At 35.3% G+C, this 25,013-nt stretch overlaps 2 protein-coding genes across 11 annotated transcripts in view; one reads left to right on the plus strand and one right to left on the minus strand.

Annotated features, from left to right (window-relative positions):
* The first annotated feature begins 7,658 nt into the window (after window positions 1-7,658).
* RPP38 (ribonuclease P/MRP subunit p38) lies at window positions 7,659-10,636 on the plus strand. 2 transcript variants are annotated; one of them, XM_051961194.1, is made up of 2 exons: window positions 7,659-7,760; window positions 9,285-10,636. In XM_051961194.1, exon 2 carries the CDS (start codon window positions 9,309-9,311, stop codon window positions 10,146-10,148), a length of 840 nt encoding a protein of 279 aa, XP_051817154.1. In that variant the 5' UTR covers window positions 7,659-7,760; window positions 9,285-9,308; the 3' UTR covers window positions 10,149-10,636. The 2 variants fall into 2 exon arrangements, with proteins under 2 accessions (XP_051817154.1, XP_051817153.1); XM_051961193.1 differs by having other exon boundaries at window positions 7,678-7,795.
* Window positions 10,637-11,277: 641 nt separating this feature from the next.
* NMT2 (N-myristoyltransferase 2) overlaps window positions 11,278-25,013 on the minus strand; it is an 83,240-nt gene continuing 69,504 nt past the window's right edge. For all 9 annotated transcript variants that reach the window (XM_051961184.1, XM_051961188.1, XM_051961187.1 and 6 more), the window contains 4 exons: window positions 21,921-22,091; window positions 16,378-16,545; window positions 14,346-14,483; window positions 11,278-14,009 (listed from right to left, as the gene is read on the minus strand). In XM_051961184.1, coding sequence (XP_051817144.1) covers window positions 13,989-14,009; window positions 14,346-14,483; window positions 16,378-16,545; window positions 21,921-22,091 — 498 coding nt within the window. In that variant the 3' untranslated portion in view covers window positions 11,278-13,988. The remainder of the gene's footprint in view (window positions 14,010-14,345; window positions 14,484-16,377; window positions 16,546-21,920; window positions 22,092-25,013) is intronic.

Here is a 25,013-nt window from a genome sequence, read left to right on the forward strand (position 1 = left end):
CTCAAGGGTTTGTCTGCTGGAAAACCAGGGGGGACCATTCAAAGGGCACTGACCCCACTTGGGCTTTCTTCTTTTTAATTATCTTTTCACCTTAGAGGTTCCTCAAAATAGACAAGAGGCAGGAGACCTGGGTTCAGGCACTTGCCACCATGGGAACTTATGAGCAGTAATTTCACTCCTCTAAGCCTCAGTTGCCTTATTTCCAAAATGAAGGAGTCAGATTGGATGAAGGGTAGTTAACCTTTTTGTGTCATGGACTCTTAGTCTCCTGAAACTTACAGAACCTCCTCGGAATTTGAATACTAAATTTCAATTAGAGATTGGGGGGAGGGAGATGTGCTCCCCCTTCTCCCATCCACAGACCCCCTGAAGTCTACTGAAGACCTCTGCCAATTCATTAAGAACCTAAGACTCCATCCCAGGATGATCTCTGAATGAGCCTTCTCAACCCTAAATCCTAGATTTCAATTAGTTTTGGGGGAAGTCAAGCTACAGTTGTAACAACAATTAGGCAGATCAAGTGCACCACTTCAAATTTTAAAGTTGAAGGGTGAATAAATAGCAATATAATACTGCATTTTGATAATCTCAAATTTGCCAAGTCATTACAACGAACTAACTAGAACCAGAGTTACTCATCACTATGTGCCTTTGCACATCATCAGTAGCCTGGTTCCTTGGTGATGAAACATGGGAATATGTTTTTGGTTTTGTTTTTTGTTTTTAATGGCCCTCAGTTCAATGTGGCTTTTTTCTGTTTTTAAAGTAATGGTGGCAAAGTGGGAGGGAAGTACACAGAAAATACTAAGAACCACTGTTTAGAATTTTAATTTTTTAACAACAAATTAATTTGACTATTTGTACTGTAAATGTGACATCCAGTGTAGTCGGTTAATGAAAATAATTACTCAGGCATCATTGACTGACTAGCAAACCCCTCCCAAGCTAAGGGATTTTTGAAAGGGGAATTGAAGTGTAAGAGAATTGGAAGCCAAAGGAAACTCTTGCATAAGAAAGAGAAAGTGTTGAGAGGGAAAGTGAACCCTTTGAATCACTAGCAAAGATTACCAGAGGCTGAGATGGTGTAACAAAATTATGCAGAAGAAACAAAGGCAAGTATTGTGTGGCTACAACCCATCAAGACTCCTGAGACCAGAGCCAGTGATCCATCATTCCTCTCTCTATTCTTTTCTCTCTCATCCCAGCCCGATGATCCTCCCTCCCTTCCTCCGTTCCTCTTGGGAGTTTCTCTCTGTTTCTGAAAAGTTTATTTACCTTGTTCTGTCTAGCAGCAACTGTGATTAAAAAAAAAACAACAACAACTGTTAACTAAAACATTGTTAATCTATATGTGTTATTGCGTGGAAAGCAGTGGAGAGAGGCAATTATGACATATAAGGAAGGGAAAGAGAGAGATTTAAAGCTGTCCGCATTTTTTGCCAGAATTCCATGACTGTAGAAGAAAACTGTTAATTCGTGGTTACAATCACCCAGATCACAGATAGTATTTTTTTTAAAGTAGAGTGAAATAGGCAGTTTAAAACTTGATTTCTTCCTGAGTATTTGAGTAACATTGAATAAATATTCCTATGATAGGATTTCTCTGAGCAACCAACCAGCCAACCAATCAACCAAGCAACCAATAGATGCGTATTAAGCTCTTATATTCCAAGTATTGTGTTAAGTAGTGGAGTTATAAAAGGAAACCAAAGACAGTCCCTCTGAAAGGGCTCATAATGAAACATACAAAGTATATACAGAATATATAGGAAATAATGAGAAAGGAAGGGTACTAGAATTGAGTGTTCAAGAAAAACTTCCTGTAAAAGATAAGGTCTTAGTGGTGGCCAGTAATCCATCCATAGAAAACATAGAGAGTGATTGGAGTAAATGCAAAGTCCTGTTCACCAGTGCATCATCACTCTACTGCTAGATATATGAAATATTATGTATTATGAAGCATTTGAGATGCGGTCAATAAATTAGGCTCCCAGCAAAGAGTTTTCTGGCTCTATACACTGTAGTAAGAAAATCCACAGCACAGATGTCTCTTTTTAACCAATTATTGTGTACTGGAAAAGAACTGGGATTGAAGATTTATATTGAAGATCAGTTCTATAACTGAGCTGAGGGTCCCTTTTTTCCTCACCAACTCCTTCCTAGTTCCTTTCTCATTTAAAGGTAACATCCATTCTGTCTGTATGCTCCTTTTCATTGGGAAAGACATAGAGAGTAAAATTTGGATAAAACTAGAAACTAGCCATCAGCATCTACCAACCTTTTTCTCCCTTTTATAGTCAGATTCCTTGAAAACATTGTCTGTACCTGTTTCCTTTGCCTCACTTCCCACTTTTCAATTCTTTACTATCTATAGAGTTTCTGATCCCAACACTTCAGTGAAATGTCCCCTTACAAGTTTGGCAATACTCTCCACCACTAATTATGGTGACTGTTTTCAGTCTCTTTCTACTTGTCTGCTATAGTTTTTCTGTTTGTTTGTTTTAACACTATTGGCTACCTCCTCCTCTAGAATCTCTTTTAATTAGACATTGCTCTATTGTTTCTTCTCCTTCCTATTTAACCACTGCTATCTGATTTGCTAAATATTTTTCTCCAACTTACCATGTACTATTCTCTGAGGCTCTAGCCTACACCCTCTTTTCTGTATACACTTTCCCTTAGTAATTACATCAATTCCCCTGAGTGGTAATTATCCCTATATAGATTACTTCCAAATCTACATTTCCAGTTCTCATCTCTTTTCCACCCTCTAATACCACATTATCAACTGCCAAACCTGTTATATATATTCCCACTTGAATGCCTCACGGGTATCCTAAATTCAACATGTCTAAGACTAAATTTATATTTTTTACCCCCAAAACCATCTCAGTACTTAACTTCCTTGGTTCTATTGCGGGCACTATCATTTTTCCAATAACCCCTCTGATTTCAACCTCAGAGTCAAGTAGGATTTGGATGATGATTCAACACAGGAGGAGGAATGAGAAGTCATTGGATTTAGTAATAAAGAGATTGCTGGTGAGCTTGAGAGAAACTATTTTAGTCAAAAGGTAAGATTGAAGGTCAGATTGTAACTTGCTGAGGAGTGAATGGAAGGTAAGAAAGTGAATGTGGACAGCTTTTTCTTCCTTTTTTTGGTAAATTTTTTATTCATGTTAGCTTAAATATAAAATGAGAAAAAAGTAACATTTCTGTTTCATTTATATAGAAGAGCTTAAGAGGATTCGATATAAAACAATAAAATTCCATTTGAAGAAAACCTATATAATAAGTACTATACCTTGTTTTCAGAATTGGCCAACTTTTTTTGCTTCCTTCTAGTTTTTTTTTGTTGTTGTTGTTGCTCTCTGCTGTGCACCTTTTACTTTATTACTTTATTTATTCCCTCCCTAAAGAAGGCTACAGTTAAATTAGGATATCTGTGTATGTATAAATGTATGTACATAGATGCACATACACATATATGCATATATCTATCTCTCTGCATTTACATAGATATCTATACACACTTATGTATTCATATACATACACAGCTGAGACTATATTATATATATTTTCACTTGTCATCTCTTTTTCTGGAGGTAGAAAACATCTTTCATATGTCCAAGTTTTTCCAAATCAACAAGCTAATAATTTCTTATCCCACAATTCACACTATTTCAACACAATCACAAACTATCAGAGATTGTCTATAATTTTTTTTCTATATTCCTTCTATTCTTGGCTACATTGGTTTTGATTATATAGGAAATTTTAATTCAAAATTATCCATTTTACACTTCAAGCAAAAATGTTCTTGCCTTAAAATGTAATGTTTGCTACTGCTGAACCTCCTTCCTTTACATCTTTTCCCCTTAGTTTCTTTGTGGACAGTTTTTTCTAGGAGTTAGTTGAAAGGGAGAAGAAACAAAGGATTACTTCTTGAGGGGGATTGTAGCAGGGTCAAGGAAAAGCTTTTTTTTTTTTTTTAAGGGTAGGGGCTACCTAAGCATGTTTGATGGCAACAATCAAAATATATTGGTGGATAAGAATTGATAGAATTGAGAGTGGGGTGATCAATCAATGTGCCAAAATCCCCCCAAAAAGGAGATAAAAAGGATTGGATCAAGGGCACAAGAAGAAGGGTTGGAATAGTAGATAGAGCACTAGCCTGGAGTGGATGGGAAGCAGTTGGTAATAGTACAGGTGACTAAGGAAAGAAGATTTGAAACAGGAATGGGGAATATGACACATGAATCAGGAACAGGGTGGTAACTATATTGAAGTAGAGTGAAAAGGGAGATCTAGAGAATTCAAAAGCCTAATCCATTAGGAGGCCAGGATACAGTGAGGGTCTTCCCCGCCCAGATTTATTTATTTATTTAGGTTTCTTTGGGTAAGATGAAAGAGGAGATTCTTTGCCTCGATTGCTAACTAGCCTTATTGCTAGCTATGGATATTGCCTTAGTCAAACTAAGACTCTTTGAAGACCTTAGCTTAAAAAGGCCAAGGAGTCTTATTTCATCCAGGATCATCTCTAGTAGTCCTGATCTGTATTCAGCCATTGGACCCTCCTTTTTTTCTGGAGGTGAAAGGGAAGCAGGTGATCTTGCCCAGCCCTCCCTCACTTAAGTACAATTCACTTGAATGTCATGGAGTCACCTCTCTGATGTCAAGGTCCTCTTTGAAGGACGAACAACAACAGGATGCTTAAGAGAACATAGATAGGTATATTGAAATGTCTAAGGAGAAGGAACAGGTTGGAGTAGAGATAGAAATTGCTACGTGGATGGAACATGGCCCTGGAGTCAGAAGGATCTAACAGTTGGGGTAAATAATTTAACTCCAATTGCCTAAAAAAAAAAAAAAAAGTTTTAATTTTAAAAAGTGAGCCAGGTGCTAGCCTCCTTGAGAAAATAGGTGAGATGATTCCAGCCTGCAGATAACAGCAAAAATGGAGCCTATAATTTAACTATGGCAAAGTTACGTAATGGTTGTTACTAATATCTTTTTGAGAAAGTCATAATGGTTATGGTGTGAACCTCAAATGAAGAAAGATATTAAGTGATTAGAGAGACCAAGAGAGAATAGAATGTGGCTATCCCTATTTTAAGCTGAGAGAAGATGCTTTTAATAATGGAGAGGCTGACTAGAAGTACAGCATCTTCTTATTATAATAAGATTCCATGAGTGCAAAAATATGGAAAGAGTAAAAGAGGATGAGATTTAAGACTTAAGATTTATTTTGACTATTCTGTATTCCCTCAGCTGATGCTTCTCTGCATGGCAGGGCTCTCCAATCTCCTCCCCATCCTCTTCATTCTCTTCTGAATGTATTCTTGTTTATCAAAATTAATCTACTTTTCTTTGTGTCCATTTTTGGATTTGTAATTATTCTCTTAAATTTATTTCATCATCCTTTAGAATGCCAGTTCTTTGGGAAGAAATGTGTTTTATTGTTTTTGTCTCTGTAGTCTCAGAACTTAGAGTTTGAGGCATATGCATAATAGTTGCTTAATAAATGCTTCTCAATTTACTGATTACTTATCATGTTTCAGTGAACCACTTTACTTTGCCAGCTTCCTTAACATTCTAGTTCTACTACTCCTTGTATAATTGTGAAAATTAAGCTAATCATAAAGTGCTACAGAAGTGGAAGGGAACATTAGTGAGTACAATTTATTTTTACACAGATGGAATCAGACCACTAGCCAAATGCCACCCAAATGTTGTACAATCATGCAAACAATAAAAGGAAGTGTCCCTTTTCTATCACACAATTATGAGAAAGGTATGTTCATGTTCATGTTCATGGCATATTGAAACTTCTCCAGAGGAATTGACTGTAACTGGAAGTCAGGCCGGAGTTCTCACATGCAGAGCTGCAGTCCTGCTGCTTTGCTTCCATCTGCTGGTAAAAGGTCTCAGAAAAATGTGGGGGAAAAGATGCTGGCAAACAGTTCTTCATTCCCAAGCCCAAAGGAAAACTGATTTCTCCCCCCAGGAAAATTCTTGCCTAGCCAATTAACCAACTCAGTGAACAGGAAACCAAAGATAAATGAAATCCACAGAGAAGTGCCAACTTCTCCCCAATTCCTCAAGACTGTATTTTTCCTCCCAATTGAATCATTTACCAAACCGGAGAGACTGACTCCTGTTATCTAAAAAGCTCAGGATTGGGAGACACAGGAAAAGATGGCACTTTCCATCCCAAGTCTATTGGAATTGTCTTGGATCACTTCATTGTTAAGAACTAAGTCCATCACAGTTGATCATCATCACATAATCTTGCCTGTTGCCATGTATAATGATCTGGTTCTGCTCACTTCACTTAGTATCAATTCATGTCAGTCTCTCCAGACGTCTTTGAAATCATCCTGCTGATCATTTCTTATAGAATAATAATATTCCATAACATTCATAACTTATTCAGCCATTCTCCAATTGATGGACATGAACTCAGTTTCCAGTTTCTTACCATTACACAAAGGGCTGCTACAAATATTTTTGTACGTGGGTCGCTTTCCCTTTTTATGATCTCTTTGGGATACAGACCCGGTAGATCAAAAGTCATAGTTCCAAATTGCTCTCCAGAATGATTGGATCAGTTCACAACTTCAGCGATAATGTAGTATCCCAGTTTTTCTACATCCCCTCCAACATACATCATCTTTTTCTTTCATTTTAGCCAATCTGAGAGGTTTGTAGTGGTGTATATAGTGGTACCTCAGAGTTGTCTTAATTTGCATTTCTCTGATCAAGTGTTTCAGAGCATTTTTTCATGACTAGAAATGGTTTTAATTGTTCATATCCTTTGACCGTTTATCATTTGCAGAATGGCTTGTATTCTTATAAATTTGAATCAATTTTCTATATATTTTAGAAATGAGGCTTTTATCAGAACCCTTGAATGTAAAAATTGCCACCACCCCCTCCAGTTTTCTGCTTCCTTTCTAATCTTGTCTGAATTTGTATAACGTAATAATAGCATTTTAAGTCCCAACTAAAACTCCACTTTCGACAAAAAGCTTTGGCTAACTCCTCTTAATTCCAGTTCTTTCCCATATTTAATTACCTTCCATTTATGCTACAATGTCCCTTGTATATATGTTTGCTCGTGGTCTTCCCCCATTAATTAACGTGCAGTATAAATCGTGCGTTTGCCCGTGGTCTCTCTTGTTAAATGGGAAGTCTCCTGAGCGCAAGGTTGTCTCCCGTTGTGAGTATTCCCAGCGCTTAGCACACTGCTTTCCACAAAGTACAGTGTTTAACAAATATTTATTGATTTGAATATCTGAGAGATACTAAGAATCAATATGAATAGATAAGATCTAAAGACGGGTAAACAAAAAGTTCTCGAAAAATTCGAAATCAATGGGATAAGAGCCCTCAGCCAGGCTCTTCAACGAAGCTTCGAGAAATCGAGCCAAATGGAGTCAGAAAATGGAGTTTCCTGGAGATTTGTGCGACTGGTTGCCATGACAACTAACTCTTCAGACACGCAGGTCCGGAAGGAAATTCCCCTGTCCATCCAGTCTCCAGCGTTTAGCCGTAAAAACCAAGAGAAAAAACACATCCGGCAAGAGTTTAGCTCTTATTGGCTGGAGACCGGGAGAGGCGGGTCTTCCTTCTGCACTCCCTCGCGAGGGCTTTGCGACTTCCTTCCCTTTCTCTTTTAGGAAGGGGCGGGTCCTACGGATGTTCACTCGGAAGCGACCTGGAAGCTGTAACCTGCTAAGCTGGAAGAACCTTGTACTGTGAGTCGGCTCTCCGTGCCCACGGGGCCGCTAGTGTAGGTTGCGCGCTGTACCTCATAAGGGGAAGGGGACCAGGGTAGGCAGTGACTTAAACCCTGGGTTCGTTCTCAACCGGCCCGGGGAAGTCTCGTGACCGAGGGCAGCGGCCCAGCGTAGAGCGAGCGGTCTGCCGAGACCCCCGGCTTGCGGGCCTGCTCTTTCCCAAGCCGGCTGGGGCATGCGGCGCCGCATGGGGTTCTTTCTACTAAATTTTCATTAATTTATTCAGCAAGGACTTATAAAACGTCTTGTGCGGGCGGCGGGGAGGAAAGAGCCCGCTAATAATAAAGGCTTCTTGTGTGCCGGGGAATGTGTCAAATGGGGGCATGGGGAAAAAATGTGACTTATCTCCTGCCCTGGGGAACAAAAATTCCAATAGAAAAGACTACGAGGTAGAAAATGTGCAAATATGTAGTTTTACGTTACTTTATTGTGTAAAGTTACATTTGGATACATATTTACACATTCGTAGCTTCCATCTGTTGCTTATGTTTGTATAATTATTCCCTTGTCTCTGTAAGAGAATGTTAAGCAGCAGAAAAACTACTTAAGAGGCTCCTTCTTGCTGAAGGCAATTTTGTGGTGAGCAGTGTGGGAAAGACCAGTTGTTCTTGAGGCGAAAGTGTCAGGGAGCTAGTCCTAGCAAATTATTACTATTGAAAATTATTTTATTAAATTTAACTCTGGAGCGAGTTAAAGTCAACTTAGGTTTCCTTCTTTGTATCACATTTAATGCCGGCCTTCTCTGGGTTCAGTTTTTGGGCTGTTATTCCCTAGTTTGATGTGGCACTTAAGATATTCTCTTTTAATATGTCAGTTTGCTTTAATTGGACTGAGAACAGCTGTTGCATCCTACTTTATAGTTCACTTCCCAACTTAAGATACCGAGATGAGAGAAGGAACGCTGTGTTGCCTGTATGAGAACCGGAAATCGGAAGTCTCTCTCTATATACATAGTAGGGCTGGCCAGAATGTTTATTGGAGTAGTGAAAGAAATGAGGGCAGTCCTTAATATGTGTCCCCCAGTCCAGAAGAGTTTCTGATGCAGTTCGATGTATGTCTGGTAGTCAGAAAGTATGTATCACATGTCTCTGTGTCTAGTGCTAAGCCTTGGGAATACAAAGAAACAATTTTCTCTAAGGAAATTAAAAGAGGTAAATGTCTAATGCTTGAGGACTCTGGAGAAGTATGGGATATTAACTTGCTCATAAATTTGTTGGTACATGCTGCAGCTTATAGTTTAGATTTCAAGCCACATTTTCTGACCAATGACATTGGTTGTAGTTTTTATTGTGGTTGAGAGTGATGCAAAGTTTAAATATAAAAGATACTATACTGCTTTAGAAAATGGATTAGTGGAATGGCTATAAAAATGGGACTGTTAAAATTTTGGTGATTCCAAAATAAGACAACAAACAAGATATATTTGCTGAAAACATTTATTTTAAATAAGGACTCCCAATTAATGTTAATTTTCTTTAATAGTTTTGATGTCAAAGAACATTCGAGATGGCTGCAGCATCAGGGAAGGGATCTATACGAAAAGCAAAATCATTTACTGTAAAGACATCGCTAAATAACCCATATGCTATCAACTGGAGTACTCTGGAAAGAGATGATATGCACTTCATATTACAGACACTGGAAGAAAGATTTAAACATCTTGGACTTCAAAAGATTGAGAATCCAAAGAAGAAAAAACGCCCTTTTCCAAAAAGACAAACCAAAGAAAAGGTTACTACTGATAATGATGAAGTTCTGAAGAAAAAAGAAACAGAAATTAGCCAGAAAGTACCAGGATGGACTCCGATACATATCAGGAAACAACTTGCTATTGGGATTAATGAAGTTACCAGAGCTCTAGAGAAAAATGAACTTCTTTTAGTGCTAGTGTGCAAATCTGTCAAACCTGCTATGATGACCTCCCATCTGATTCAGTTGAGTGTGAGCAGGGCTGTACCAGCTTGCCAGGTTCCTAGACTTAGTGAAAGCATTGCACCTGTTATTGGTTTAAAATGTGTTCTAGCTCTGGGTTTCAAAAAGAACACTGAAGCTTTTGTTGAGGAACTAAAAGCTATAATTCCCAGGGTACCTAGGTTAGATGTGCCATGGCTTCAAAACAGAACTAAAGATTACTTGGAAGATACAGAAAATGAAACTTTGGAAATGCAAGATGCTAGTATTTTAGAAACCTCCTTTGAAGACCTTACTAAAAATAAGCGAAAGCTTGTTGAATGTCAGCAAGATGCTTCTGCTGTAACTTTACAGCCCCTAAAAATAAAGAAACTGATTCCAAATCCCAATAAGATTAGGAAACCACCAAAAAGTAAAAAAACTACTTTAAAATAACATGTGAAACATAACTTGTAAAACATTTTTTCATAATTAAAACTAATAAAAATGAATTACATGTGTCCTTGCCATGTTGCTTGTTAAAATGTTCCATGTTAAAAAAAAATAACTTTAGGGCATGACCATGTCTAGGTTTAAATCAATATTTAAATGTATCAGTTATTAAAAAACCTGAGTATAAAAACAAATTTTAAATAAATGTTCAAAACTAATATAAATTTAAGAGGCCAGTAAAATGCTGGTTTGTGAGAACATCTGTGTTTCCTCATACTTAGGAACCTATGAAAATCATTCTGCCACCACAGACATTGTTCTTATTCATAGTGCATATGAAATTGGATTATAGCTGCATTATTCTTATCCAATATGTTCAGCCAAAACAAAACTGGACTACAAATAGTCTTCTGGAAACAATCCACTTAGTTTTGAAATTTGGGGTATCAATTTGTATTGAACTTAACTGGTAAATCATTTGTAATAATTCATTTTTTGTACATGAGTGTCAAGTGGTTGCCTATTTTCTCTATTACACATCTTTGAGGTGGATTCATTTTTGCTAATTTAGGCTTATATTTCATCAAGGATTTGTGGGGGAAAGAACACATACTCTACCTACTCAGTGATTCTTTGGGAGACACAATGGGTTTTATTATATAACGTGGGAAGGGGTAGAAAGCTATACTTCATAATGCCAGAGCTAATTGCTTGCCCTAATTCAAAGTTTGGCTACTTTGTATGAATTAGGTGGGGAGGGATTAACCCTTTTAAATAGAAATTTTAAGAAATTAAATTTAAAAACAAAGGGAAAGTTTCCCAATGCATCACATGGAAAACACATTTTCTGTGCTTTTCAGGAGATATTAAGAGAAAAAAAATTCTAAGAATTTTTTTGTTGTTGCAACTATCTCTGGAACAGGGCTTTCAAACCTTAGGTCTACACATTTATTTTTTAAAAACCATTTTGCTAACTTTCAATGTTATCTTTCCTTTGTAATCCTATGTTTTGTGCTATATATTAATTAAATTCTGAGAAGGGAGGTCCCATAAGCTTTATCTCACACTCTGAGAGGTCCATGACACAAAAGGTCGAGAACATTCTGCTTTAAAGATTTTTTTTAAAAGGGAGTTCTTTATTTTCTTATAGTTGATTTATTTTCAATAGTGTAAAGTTGAAAAGTCCAATGACATTTGAATAAATGATGGCTGAATAAATTATGAGTGTGGAATATGTCAAAGAAATGACAAGTACAAAGATAGTGAAGTGAAGCTAATGGTGGTTGACAAACTAATATTCTACAATTGTAGATTAAATAAAAAGTAAAAAAACCACAAAACTAAATACAGAGATGAATGCAGAAAGGGGATGCATAAATTATTTTTTACAACCAAAATGTAAGTAGTTTGAAATTTTGATATTCTATTTGTACATTTTACTCTTCTTACTTATAATTGGGAGAGTTTATTAATACTACACCTAAAGGTGCTTTTCAGCTGAAAATAATTTTTGGTTTTAATAGAGCAGAACATTTTGGAATTATTATCCTTTTTAGAATAGTGTGATAATTCCTTAAATTTATAAAATAGATGCTAATAACTCAGTACTTTGGGGTTTTGGCTTTCATTGAGGAATTAAGTGACTATAATAGATCTGTCTTAACTTTTAGTCTCTGTTATTTGAAGGAGTTGCTTAGATGCTGACTGTAGGTCTAAAGTTCCATGATTTTCCAATTTTTTTTCCAACATGGATAGTTTCACAATTTGTATATTGGCAACATATTTAAACTACACAGGGATGGGAATAGATATGAATGTCCTATTGAAAAGGGTAGAAGGAATCTGATTATACTTTACTTTGAAATAGCATCTGGCTAAATTTAAAAGAGGGCCAAACTACTGTTAACTGAGTCAATACAAGTGGGAAAAGTTTTAAGTTAATGCCAAAATTTCAGGATGTCAGAAAGTCCTCAAAAATAACTTTTTTTTCCTAGCCTATATTAACATTCCTACTAAAATCCTTTCCCTAAATTAAAAAAGAAAATTAAAGTTAGTCAAAGTGGTTGTCCAAAATATTTTTTTTTTGCTTGGTTGATTGTTTCTGTTTTTTTTGAAGGCTTCCCTCCAGTATGAATTAAGAGAACACACATTCCTCGAAGTTCTGAAAAGGATATACTGTTAATTATATTAAAAGAGATCCCTTGGGGGTAGTGTTTCAGAGAAAGCGAATTCCAATAATATAGACTCTCCCAAAATGTCTTAGAACAGAATTAAGTTTTAAACTACACTAGATTTTAGGACACCCTGTGTAATAATTTTTAAAAGTTTGAAATGGCACTAAAAATTTTGGAATACCTTGTTGGCTACTAAACTGTACATAAGGATCCCTATTTCTTCTTGACTTAGAAAACTTCATATTAACATTACCTATTTTGTATTGCATTTCTATTGGTGTTTCTGATTTACATTTTAATTTTGGTCCAGTTCTGATGACAAGCAGGAGTGTAGTTAATTGTGGTGGTTGTCTTAATAGTCTAATAAGCCCCTCTAGTGGTAGGTTTAGAAATCACACTTTCTGGCCAGGCTTGTCTTCATACTTGACCAAGCGAGAAAGTTATTTTAATTTCTCTTTTATCAAGAGAAATGCCATCACATAATTTTAAATAATTGTGAAATGAACTTTAGAAACTACACTTAATTGTAAAGAAAGGTGAAAAATGTATTTTTGTGGCATTGAAGTCAAGACCAAATACAAGGCCTCATTTAGCAGCTCCCATTCTGTTCTGAATATTGTCTCTATATATATTATATACACATATATATATTATACAGTGAAACCTTGCTTCAAACTCTGGATAAAAACACCATCGGTAACAAAATTATGAATATTTACAAATACGATATTTTCATTAGAATGACAGATGTCATGATAAAGTGGTAAAAAGGAACTTGTGCAATTTTGCATAAGCAATGGAAACATTCAAACTATCAACATCCTGATAGCATTAATAAATTCCACTGGGTATTTTATTTTGGGATCCTTCCCTCACATTGCCTTGAGGAAAAATCTAAAATTGAACAGCAGCTATAACAGAATAATGAGTATATAATCTTTCAGACAACATGTGTAATGATTGCACCAAACCATTTGGTGCTACTGATTCAGTCCACTGGTATTTTGAAGAGTAAAGTACAAATCTGTGTTTTTATTGACTTGGGAGCATTGCTTATTTGGGATAAATAAATGCACCAGTCAAACCAGTACATTTTTATACTGCTCCACACTTAAACAATTACCAAGACTTCTCACTTGAGCTACAAAAGTATCGGCCTCCATAAATCTGCCCAAATAATATCCATGTGAAATGAATAAGCAAAAATATTCAGAATGAATCCTTCATTCTGTAACACTGACAAACATTACCACTTAATAAATAGAAATGCAGCAGTTTATCTGTATTAGCAAAGATTTTCTTATATTAATCCATCACTGCAGTTCAGTTTGTATAAAAACAGTTCATTTTCTACAGTGGAAAAATACCTTCTTTTTGTCAAGAGGTTGGCAATCAAAGCTCTGAAAATAAGAGTAATGTGCTCTTTGTACCTTTCTTCCCCTACTCCCTCCCAGCAACGGACTGTAAAAGTTGGATGAATTTTTGTTTGAAAATAGCCAAAAATAAGTAAAACTGGTCAGGTATGGATTTTCTTCATGTTTTCAGATTTTATAGATCACTTCGATTTCACTTAAGTTGTGCTTTTATTCTTTGGAACAGTGGTTCCGGGATTTGTTAAATAGAACATCAACTCAAATGATGACTGCAGAGTTCTAGAAATGAAAATGTCCTACTGTAAAACAAGACCAACCTAAAGGAAGGGAAGAAATGGAGTAATCAGAACACAGAACAATAACAACAACATTTATATAGCCCTTAATTATGTACCAGGCTCTGTGCTAAGCACTTAAAAATTATTAACTCATTTGATCCTTTCTACACCGTTGTTATTCCCATGTTACAGTTGGAACTGAGGCGAGGGTCATAATGCTACTAAATATCTATTTGAACTCAAGTGTTCTATCCATTGAGCCTATCTCATTACACAAGGGTAAGCAAGCAAACCAATTATTTACAACACAAGATGAAAATATTTCATTTTTTTAAAGTTTTAAACTAATTGAAATTTACCTTAGTTTCCACTTACCTTTTCAGATTCCGTTCCTGGACACCGCCAGTTGTACAAATAATATTGCAAATTACCATCTCCTATACCAAACTTGAGTTTTTCTAGGAATGTTTTATTTTCCATCAAATCTAGTGCATTGAACACATCAAATCCTTTCTACAAATTAAAAAAAAAGTTAATCAATATCTTCAAAGTGTTAAGGCCTAATGTGTTGAAACAATATTGTAATAAGTTAATTATTTGATATTGCCCTCAAATTTTAATTTGCATTTACAATTTTAAATACATAGTGATGTTTAAAATTTTAAAAATGTTTTATAAAAAAACTGTCAGTAGTTGAGTCATTGTGCCTAACGCCTTAAATGGTCTTTGGTAAGGAGACAGCAAGAATGTGTGGGACTAGTATGCCAGAATGATTATACTGCAGACTGCTTTTTGGATCAAAATGGACATGATAGCATTGTTTATGAAAGCCTATGTTTTTACAAAAAGACTATTGTCTAAATACTGCACTTATCCAAATGTAGACTGCCTTTTACCCCCCAAAATTGCGTCTTTATAAAAACCTTACTTTGTGCTCATGGATAGGCCAAGCTAATGTAATAAAAATGGTAATTCTACCTAAATTAATCTACTTGTTCAGTGCCATACTAATTTATTTTAGAATTAGAAAAACTAACAAAATTCATCTGAAAAAACAAAAGGTTAAGAATTCCAAGAAAAAAAAATGCAAATGAAAAGCTGTACCAGACTTAAAACTATATTATAAAACAATAATCATCAAAACCATTTGGAACTGGCTAAGAAATAGTAGTCAATTGGTAGAACAGGGTAGGTTCACAAGACACAATAGTCAATGCCTATAGTAATCTAAGATTTGATAAAACCAAAATCCCTAGCTTATGGGATAAGAACTCACTATTTGGGGGAGGGAGGGGGAATTGGAAATTAGTATGAAAAACTTTACTTTGGATCTTTTCCATGCATATATATACACATACCATTTTTTCTTTCAAAAACATCTCATTTTAGAGAGACGATCAAAAGTGGCTTGTATTTGGACCAGTGTGGTTGCTTATCTCTTGGATTTCTATTACTGACTTCTCAGTTTTGATTATTAGAAAAGGAAGAGTTCTAACAATTTGATGTAAATTAGAATTCTAGTTTCTTTTTTTTTTTTTAATAAGCTTTAGTATATTAGCCACTATTATACATGAGCATGAGTTTTTATAGCTCAGTTTTTTATCTGGAGAAAGACAAAACTTAAATCCTATTTACTCACAAGAATTCATGGAATTCTGTTTTGACATATGATCACTATAAACTCTTTTGCTACATTCAGTTATTCTATCACAATGCTTTGGGCTTCTTGGCTGTTTTGTGTAGAAGACTGTCTCCCTTCCTCTCGATGCCAAGAAGCTTAAACAGTCACTTCTCAGGCCTGAGCCTCCTACATATCACTCTAGGTCTGTTTCAGATAATGAGCTGGCTTTATCCATCCTTAAGCAGCCTTGTGCCCAGCTACTTTTGTAGGGATCACTACATCGGTGCCAGATTTAATGAGGATACTCAATTGGCTTTTGCTATAATACAACTCAGAACTCCAACTTAAATTTTCCATTAGTCAACCTTCCCTATACCATATGCTTTTTGTTTGAGGCAAATCAACATTTATCCTAAATTCTGGCTTGAGAAAGCTTAGAATGTTAACACAGAATTTGAACAGGTAAATTTCCTTATTTGATCATATATTTAAATGACACAAGGAGCTTCTTTTTACAAATCCTCTTAGTTTTTCAGTCTTGGTAATATCTCACTACTTGCACTTTGTTGTTTTTGTAAATCGAGAGATAAATAATTGGGCTGACTTTTTTTTTTTGTTTTTGAGGAAATAGAAACATTTGTGATGTTTAGATACTACTAAAGGTTCTCAGGAACATGTGACAAAATCTCCCCTCTGATTTGTGATGAAAATAATGGGGTATTTGTAGAGCTTTATCAGTTGCATAAAGTTTTTATCTAAGTAAATCTTGAAGAAAAAGTTGCTTACCAATTTAGCTATAATGAGTGCATCATTCATTAAATCCAGTAGTGGAGTCTCAGTGTGAATATTGTAGAAGGAATAAGCAGCTTTTAGACTTTTATGAACTGGGTGATGCATAACAGTGGAAGGTAGTGTGTAGAAGCTCAGGAAGTCAGTTAAAGTACCATTTGAACACTAAACAAAAAAAACAAAAACAAAAGATTTAAGCTTTGAAGTATGACACTGCCTACTTACTTCCACACCCCACACAGTTTGCAAAGTACTTTTGTCATATATACTGACACTCCACTTTGTAATGAGAAGACAGAAGCTTTGAGGTAGGAGATGTGGCTGTCACATCCAGCTTCTTTGTACCTTGCCAATCTGATTTTACATTACTCCTTCCTTTTATCAACTGCCAGACTGGCCTAGCTATGCGTTAGGACTGATGTCTATGAGACTTGATAGTGGCTATTTTCTGTGTTTGAGAAGGGCTAGTCTTTCTTACTTCTTCATCACTGAAAGTTCCTTAATCCCTTTAAAATTCAGCTCCAGGACAAAAGTTCTTCCTAAAAATCTTCCCTGCACTTTGAGGCAGGAACTGTTTTTTTGCCATGTTGATGACACATTCCCCTCCTCAGTAAAAATAATAATAATAATAATAAGTATTTACATAGCACCTTAGGGTTTTCAAAATGCTTTATGTATTTAAGCTTACTTGATCCATAAAACAGCCCTGGTGAGGTAGGTGCTATTACTTCTTTCACAGGGAACTAAATAGAGGTTAAGTGGCTTCCGTTCAGCCACACTAGTAACCAAATTGAGGGGGAGGAAGGAGAGGAGGAAGGGGAAAAAAAGGGCAGGTACACTCTTTAGAATTATGACTTCTCAGTAAATGTTTGATTTGTATCCCTATTTTATATACCTATATGCCCAAGGTCATCTAAAAATGTCTTGGGCCAAAAAGGCTAGAGAGTGGAATAAGTTAAAGGCATGATATGATGCCTTTGATGATAGGAAACGTAAAAGACCCATGCCTCTCTCAAACTTAAGATTTGCCTTTGCTTTTTTGTTAAATAAACCTAAACATTAAACTCAAGGGAAGCAAAATTTATAATTATTATTCTTTAACAAATTTTGTTATTCAGTAATTTTAGTCATGTCAGAAAACCTTTTGACCCCATTTGGAGTTTTCTTAGCAGAGATACTGAAGTGGTTTACCATTTCCTTCTTTGGGCCATTTGACAGATGAGGGAATTGAGACAAACAGACTTAAGTGACTTGCTAGCTGTAAATTTCTGAAGCTGAATTAAAACTCAGTTCTTTCTGACTTCAGACCTGGCATCTTATCCACCACTTAGCTACCCCATATTTTACTAGCAATTAGTAAAAGCACAAAGTCTTTGGTTGGTATAATATTATACAAATGAATTTCTCATACATCCTTAGCATTTTTTTTATCATATGATTTTAGTCACAAAAACATTCTATTAGGATTGGGAACTGGTTTTTGTTTTTTAAAAAATGTTCCAGGGAATTCTTATTTATCTTTGACTTTAAATTCCTAAGATGGACAAAAGCTATGAACTGATAGGTAAAAAAAGTACACGTCTGAAAAATTCATTCTTCCTGTCTTGCGCTTAATAGCAAATAAGCATGTCTTGCACAATCACATCCAAAAAACTGCTCTAAAATTACATTTTGAGTTTTCTCTTTTGACTCGAGTACTGCATGGTATATATCATGAAGAGGAGAAAATTATCAGTCTTAGGAAGTAGTCTCTTTGTATTTACAAAATCAAAGTTCCACCACCCAAACAAAACTAGGTGTACCTGCCCTGAATTAAGAAGTATTTAGCAGGCCCACTCTCAGAAACATTGTTTTTGCTCATTTATGACTAAATACTCAGCTATCTTCATGAACCCTAAGATCCAATTCCAGGGAATTTGTCTTCAGATTTTTAAGTTCTGTGCGTAATTTGTTGTTGTTGTTGTTGTTCTGGTAAGGTATAACACAAAAGGCATTCATTTAGAGAATATTTGGTTAGTGGGGAAATAAACGCTCCAAAACCCAATTCAAAGATATATCATTTTCCTTTCATCTCTTGACTTTCCAATTCCACTAAAAAAAAAAAAAGATATAAGAGCAAGGGATTCATAAATCCTAGAAATATTTGGAAATATTTACATGGTTTTTTGTTGATTAGAAATCTAAAAGAAAGGAAAAATTTTTGCTAATGTTTTATATATGAAACAGAATTAATTAGGATCTGATTGATGCAGTTTAAAGAGTATTCTTTCTCTTACCCACCCCCCTTCTTTCAACCTCTTTGCCTTATTAAACATTACCCCCAAAATTTGGAAAGGAAAGTGATTAATTCAAAGTATCCTTTCCCTTGATTTGAGGTGAAGAATAGATCCAGAGGATATTAGCTATTAAAAGAATCATCTAGTTAATTTCCACTGTCTTAAATGATAGAAGGAGGGATCAGAGAGGTGAAGTGACTTGCCTGAGAGTTCACACTAATGACAGAAGTAGGACTAGAAATTAGTCCAAAAATAATTGTCAGAGAGGAACATCTATTTTCCTTATTTCTATTTATTATTCCTATATTTCAGCCACACTCTTGAGCTCTTCCTTGAGTTCCACACACCACTCTCATACCTTCAAGTGTTTGCAAAAGTTACCCTTCATGCTTAGAGTCTTATCTTGAATTTTCAGATTCAGATTTAACTCAGGTCCCACTTCCTCGGTGAAGTCTTTTCCTCAATGCCTCTAGTTATAGTGAATTCACCGTTTCTAAACATTCCTAAAAGATTCTGTTGAATCTCTCTTTTCCTTTCTTCATTCCCTACCTTGTATTGTATTCATTTATGTATTCTAGTCCCCACCTAGAATGTGATCTCATGAAGGCTGTCATAATCATTGCTTATCTTAGTATTCCAAGTATCTTGTTTATTGAATGAAATGGATGGGACTAGGAAATGCAGATTTACACCTATATAGTGCTAGAGACCTGGAAGCAGTGATTGGTTAAGAAAATTGCCCAGAAAATAGAACAAGTCAAAGTAATCCTTGAACCCAGGTAGTTGTCTCTGAGGCTGGTTTTCTATGTAGTACAGAATACAATTTTTTAAAAAATGCAGTAAAATTCATAGAAGAAGAAACAAAATGTGGAAGCCATGGGATCTTCCAAGAAATGTTTTACAATATTTTAAGGTATGTGAAAATGGAGAAAATTACTGCCTCATTGAAAGGACAACAGCCATGGTATGCAAAAGGCAAAAGGCAGGATAAAACAACAATATAGAATGAGTTAGATGAAATTTAACAATGATAAAGGCTTTTAAAGTTTTTCATTTTCATTTAAAAGAAAAATAACTGCACTTCCCAGCTGTGTGACCCTGGGCAAGTCACTTAACTCCAATTACCTCACCCCCCCCAAAAAAAAAAAAAACAAAAAAAAAAAAACCCTGCAAAAGTAAACACTGGACAAAGACATGGCTAGAAAGCATCTGCTTCCCTCCCTTTCCCTTCTCCCCCTCCTCCCCTCAAGTATCTAGGAAAGATACTTAACTTCCCTAGATGAATTCAAATTATCAGATCCAAATGAAAGAACTGGTGAATGTGATCTTGAACCATTGTCACAAACCTATGAGAGATGCTGGGGAACAGAAGAAGTGAGGAAAGCCTTCGGAAAGGCAAACTCTGCTTTTCACAAAAGGGAAGAGAGTGGAGTCTACACATTATAAGTCAAGTTTTGTAACAGTAAGAAAAGTTAGTGAATATATTGAAAAGAAAGCATTGATCACAAAAAGCTAGTGTAAAACATACAGGTTGTGCCACACTAACTTCATTTGTATGTAAGACATATCTATATAGATCAGGACTTAACCTGGAATCCTCAGATAGGAGCTATCAATTGATTTTCATAGGGTTCTTGAGCTTGGGGGATGGGGTGGAAATGATACCTCTAATTTCACTAGTCTCTGACTTAAATTTAGCATTTTCTTCAGTTTCTTAAAAAAATTATTCCGAGAATGTGTACACAGGTTTTACCAGAGAGGTAAAAGAGTCTGTGACACAAGAAAGTTCATGAATGATTATAGATAATAACTGGATTTAAGCTAAGTATTTAAAGTCCTTTATAGGTTATACTTGTAGACAGAATAGAGCAGTATATTCCAGACAACAGTAATAATATTTAATAACAACAGTAATAGTATTAGTTATCAGGAACTATAAATGCTGAACAGATGTCTCATTTGGTCCTGCCACAATCCTAAAAGGCAGCTGTGCTATTCCTGTTTTATAGATGAGGAAATGGTGCAATTCAAGATTAATGTATGCCCAGGGTCCCAGTCCTAGTTAGTGTCTGAGCCCACATTTGAACTCAGCACCATATCCACTAATGAGGGCCAGAAACACTTCAAAAAATCTCCAATCTCCAGTGCCTTGCATATGGTAATCACTTACTGAAAGCTTATTCAATTGGTAGTCTACAAAATTTATCAAAAATAAAGCCTTTTTACTGACATTTATAGTTTCTTCTAGATAATCACAGTATAGATATTTTATATGTTCATATAATGTCTTTTTTATTATTAATATTTTTTGCTGAGGTAACTGGGGTTAAGTGACTTGTCCAGGGTCACACAGCTAGGAAGTGTTAAATGTCTGAGACCAAATTTGAACTCAGGTCCTCCTGACTTCAGGGCTAGTACTCTATCCACTGCGCCACCTAGCTGCCCCATATATGTCTTTAAACTTATGAAAACTGATGAAAACATAGAAAAGAATAATACCAATTTCATGCCGAGGCAAACAGAGATTAAGTGATTTTTCTCATGGGCCAGATTTGAATTCAGATCTTACTCCACCTAATAGAATTATATTCAAAACTTGTGAAAAGTCATGAACTAGAGAGTTATCAGTAATTCAGTATTAGCTTAGAAGGAGTTCTTGATTAGCGTGCCTCTAGGATCTTGGCTTAGTCTTTTACTATGTGACATTCTTATTAAAAAATTTGGCTAAAGCTACAGCTTACATTTATTACCCAATGGTTGGAGGGGAATATGATGGATAGGCACAAAAGCTGGGAGATTGAATCAAATTTAATAAAAAATAAGTTTTTTCCTTAGGCTCAAAAACTACTTAACCATTATAGTATTTTTGGAAACTTTTGCCAAAATCTTTTTCTGATATTTCTAAAATACTGAAATACTTTTAGGAATTTAATTTGTATGGATGAAAATAATCTGGCTAATTATTTTAAGAATATTATATACAAAAACAAGGTGTTTGCTAAAATCATAATCAAGGTAATAGGGAAAGGAACAAGCATTTAGATATGTGCTTATATATATAAATATATATTATATTGCTGTTAAATATATATATTTATATACTGTGTTTTTATAAACATTTCATTCAGTCTTGACAAGTACACAATGAAGAGGTGTGTCTAAAGAACCTCAAATTAATAGGAGTTAGTTTATAATGCCCTTGAAGGGTCCCTTCTAGCTCTGAGACTAGGATGTCCAAACTTCTACTAATCACCTTATCTTTACCTCTACTACAAATGTGTCGATAATATGATCCTGAGGCAGAAACCAATGGGCCACTTCCTCTTCATTCATCACTGGGGCAAGATGAAACTGCTTCAGATAGTTGTTAATTAATTCTTTCACAGCTTTGATATCTTTCGGCTCCATCGGTCTCAAACCCGAAGTCTTTGTGACCTTGTTATCATGACAACAAAAAAAGAAATGATCAAATGTTAAATTCAAGACAGATAAAAGTAGGCTAGAGCCCATACTGGGTAATTTGTTATACTCTAGAGCAGGATACACACAAAGCTGCCTTATTTATTATCTCTCTGTGTTTAGCCTTTAGTCAGTAATCCCCATGACCCAGTTACTCAAATGTTAACACATAACTAAAGGGGATATTCCAAGTTAAATGGAACCAGATACCAACAAGGTTAATAGTAGATTGGAAAAAAACATAGATATCCAGGCATTAATTCAGTTCTAGGGCATTTCTCTAAATATTCCTTGTACTGCTATTCTGCTTTTGGGAAGAATTCACAGGCAATGACTGCTGAGCATTATTTTGAGAGAATTGCTGTTAAGAGGCAGGACTTTTAAGTTGCATGAAGAGAAGGGAAGAAAAATTCAACCAACAGAAATAGAGGCATGGAATTTAGTCAACCTGCTTCTTGGGTCTATTGGTGGCTAATGATTTGAAGAAGCTTCTGGGCCCATAGACTTTTACAGGAAAGAAAATAGTTGAGAATGACTCTCAGGGTAGGGATGACATTCCACAATGCCCAGGTTGCTAATTCAGACAGAAAGTAAGGTCCTTTCCCTATTGGGTAGTTCTGGTATCATTTCCCCTTCTTAAAAAAAATCCAAAAACTTAGATGTAGAATTATTTTGGAAAATCAAACACATATTCAAGATACTATTTATTGTATTATAATCAAACTTTAACTCGTTGGCATCAAGAATAATTATAGTAATAATCAGTACAGTTGTCATAGAAAGAACTTAATTCTATAAACCTTAATTGCCTACTATGTGCCAAGCATAGAAGCTACATAGCACAATACAATATGGCCTAAAGTACTGATCTGTAGTTAAGAAACGCAAAGGTTTGATTTTTACTACATGACTATGGATGCCATTTTATTTCTGCCTCAGTTTCCTCATCAGTAAACTGGGGATAATACATGGACAGCCTGCTTCACCATGTCACAAGGAAAGTATTTTTGAATCTTAAAAGTTCTGTGCAAATTTTCATTACCATATCATAAACAGCCCTTGGGTTCACAAACTGTGATGTGTGAGCAGAATCTTTCTTTTCCAATTTCTTAGCTCCTTCCCACTGTCAGAACTACTGCTGCCAAAGGAGGGGAAGGAAATGAGAGGCTAACTTTTAGAATTCCAAAGCAGAGGGAAGGAAGAAGCTGAAATCCAAGGTAGAGCTCATCTCTCTGTTAAGTGCCATGCTGAAAACTAATTATCATATTACCTGAATGTATTTCAGCTAACTAGCCTGAAATCCTAAAAATTAATCATTCGTTTGGAGCAATTAAAATCTTTGTAATACAAATAATCTGGAAAGTAGGTATTAAGTGGCTATACCATTCAATCCCAAGAACTTATTTCAACTTCATTAATTTCTACCTGACCTAAAAGAACTACTCTAGGCAATAAGGAGTTATGTTTGAGGCAAGAGACAGGTCAGTCAGTATGGAAAGTTAGGAAGGAAAAGAAAGGCCAAATTTTAAAATAAGAAGCACAAAACCTAAGATTTTAGATTTTTCTCTAATTAGGAAGGGAAATGAAAACCCTCCTGCTTTTCCTCCTGCTTTATTAAATGGACTCACACTGATATTTCAGGTTATTATTTGCATTTCTATACATTACAGGTTACAAATACTTTTGAAGTCTGGCCCATCAGCCTACTTGGCATTTATAACATGGTTTCTATGATGCACTTATTTTGTGTTCTAAAAACTAACTTTTTTTTTTAACATAACCTTTTAATGTTGATTCTCAAATCAAGATATATTCCTGCCCCATAAAGGTTAAAGGATTGTGTATTCTTTTGCTTACAGCTACTCTCTTGTGAACTTTTGAGATCAAAGGTTGGGAGCCATGTTCTTGTCCTTTGATTTGATGCCCAAAGGATAATTGTAAAGTGGATTCTGTGACTTGGACGTTAATTTTTGCTGAAGATACTAGAAATCGAGAACTTATGAAAATGTTTTGAAAGATTTCAAATAAAAAGGATTGAAGACATAATGAACTTAGTCTCTTCCTGGCTCTGTAACCTTAAGACCCACAAAGAAACTGAAAAAGACTATACTGGACATCCAAAAAGTCTTAATATAATTTTAAACTGTTAAAATTTAAAATGAAACATGGACTTTTAGAACAGCTTATTTTTTTTGTTGAAAAACAATAATTTAAATTCCAAATTTTAAGCAACACTTTACTAATTTTCTTTTAGAGACCATGGAGAATTGTATCATTATGTAATTTATTTAAGAATATGAATTCTTATATAGTTGATATTTTTGTGACAATACTATCCATATCTTTGTTTCTGTAAAGTCATTTATAAGTAACTCTATTGGAGTAGAAGATTACATTGGCCATCCTTACTTTTGAGACCAACTTTTATAAAATATTTTAAAGCATTTTCACATTCTAAATTAGTCTAAGAAAAAACCCTGTGGGTTTGAAAATGTCACATGAAATATAGGTATGTAGGTATACATTCAAATACTACTACTAAGATCTCGTCAATCAAAAAACATTAATTTCCTGTTAAGTGGCAGATACTATGCTAACCAGAAAGGCACTAAAAATACAAAGAAAGGCAAAGGCACTCATAGTTCAATTGGGAAAATCCTTGTAAACAACTATACAAACAAGAGAGGAGTAGACACAAACTTTAAGGAGGGTTGGGAAAGGCTTCTTATACAAAGGCTGGGGAGAGATAAGTTGAGTTTGGCAGAAGCCAGGAAGTGGAGAGATGAGGGGGGAGAATAATCCTGATATGGGGCACAGACAGTGAAAATAGATGATTTAAGGATCACTGAATCACAAGGTAGGACAGGCTGCGTTATGAAGGGCTTTGAATGTCAAACA

Source organism: Antechinus flavipes, chromosome 5, assembly GCF_016432865.1.
Source record: "Antechinus flavipes isolate AdamAnt ecotype Samford, QLD, Australia chromosome 5, AdamAnt_v2, whole genome shotgun sequence".
Lineage (NCBI taxonomy): Eukaryota > Metazoa > Chordata > Mammalia > Dasyuromorphia > Dasyuridae > Antechinus > Antechinus flavipes.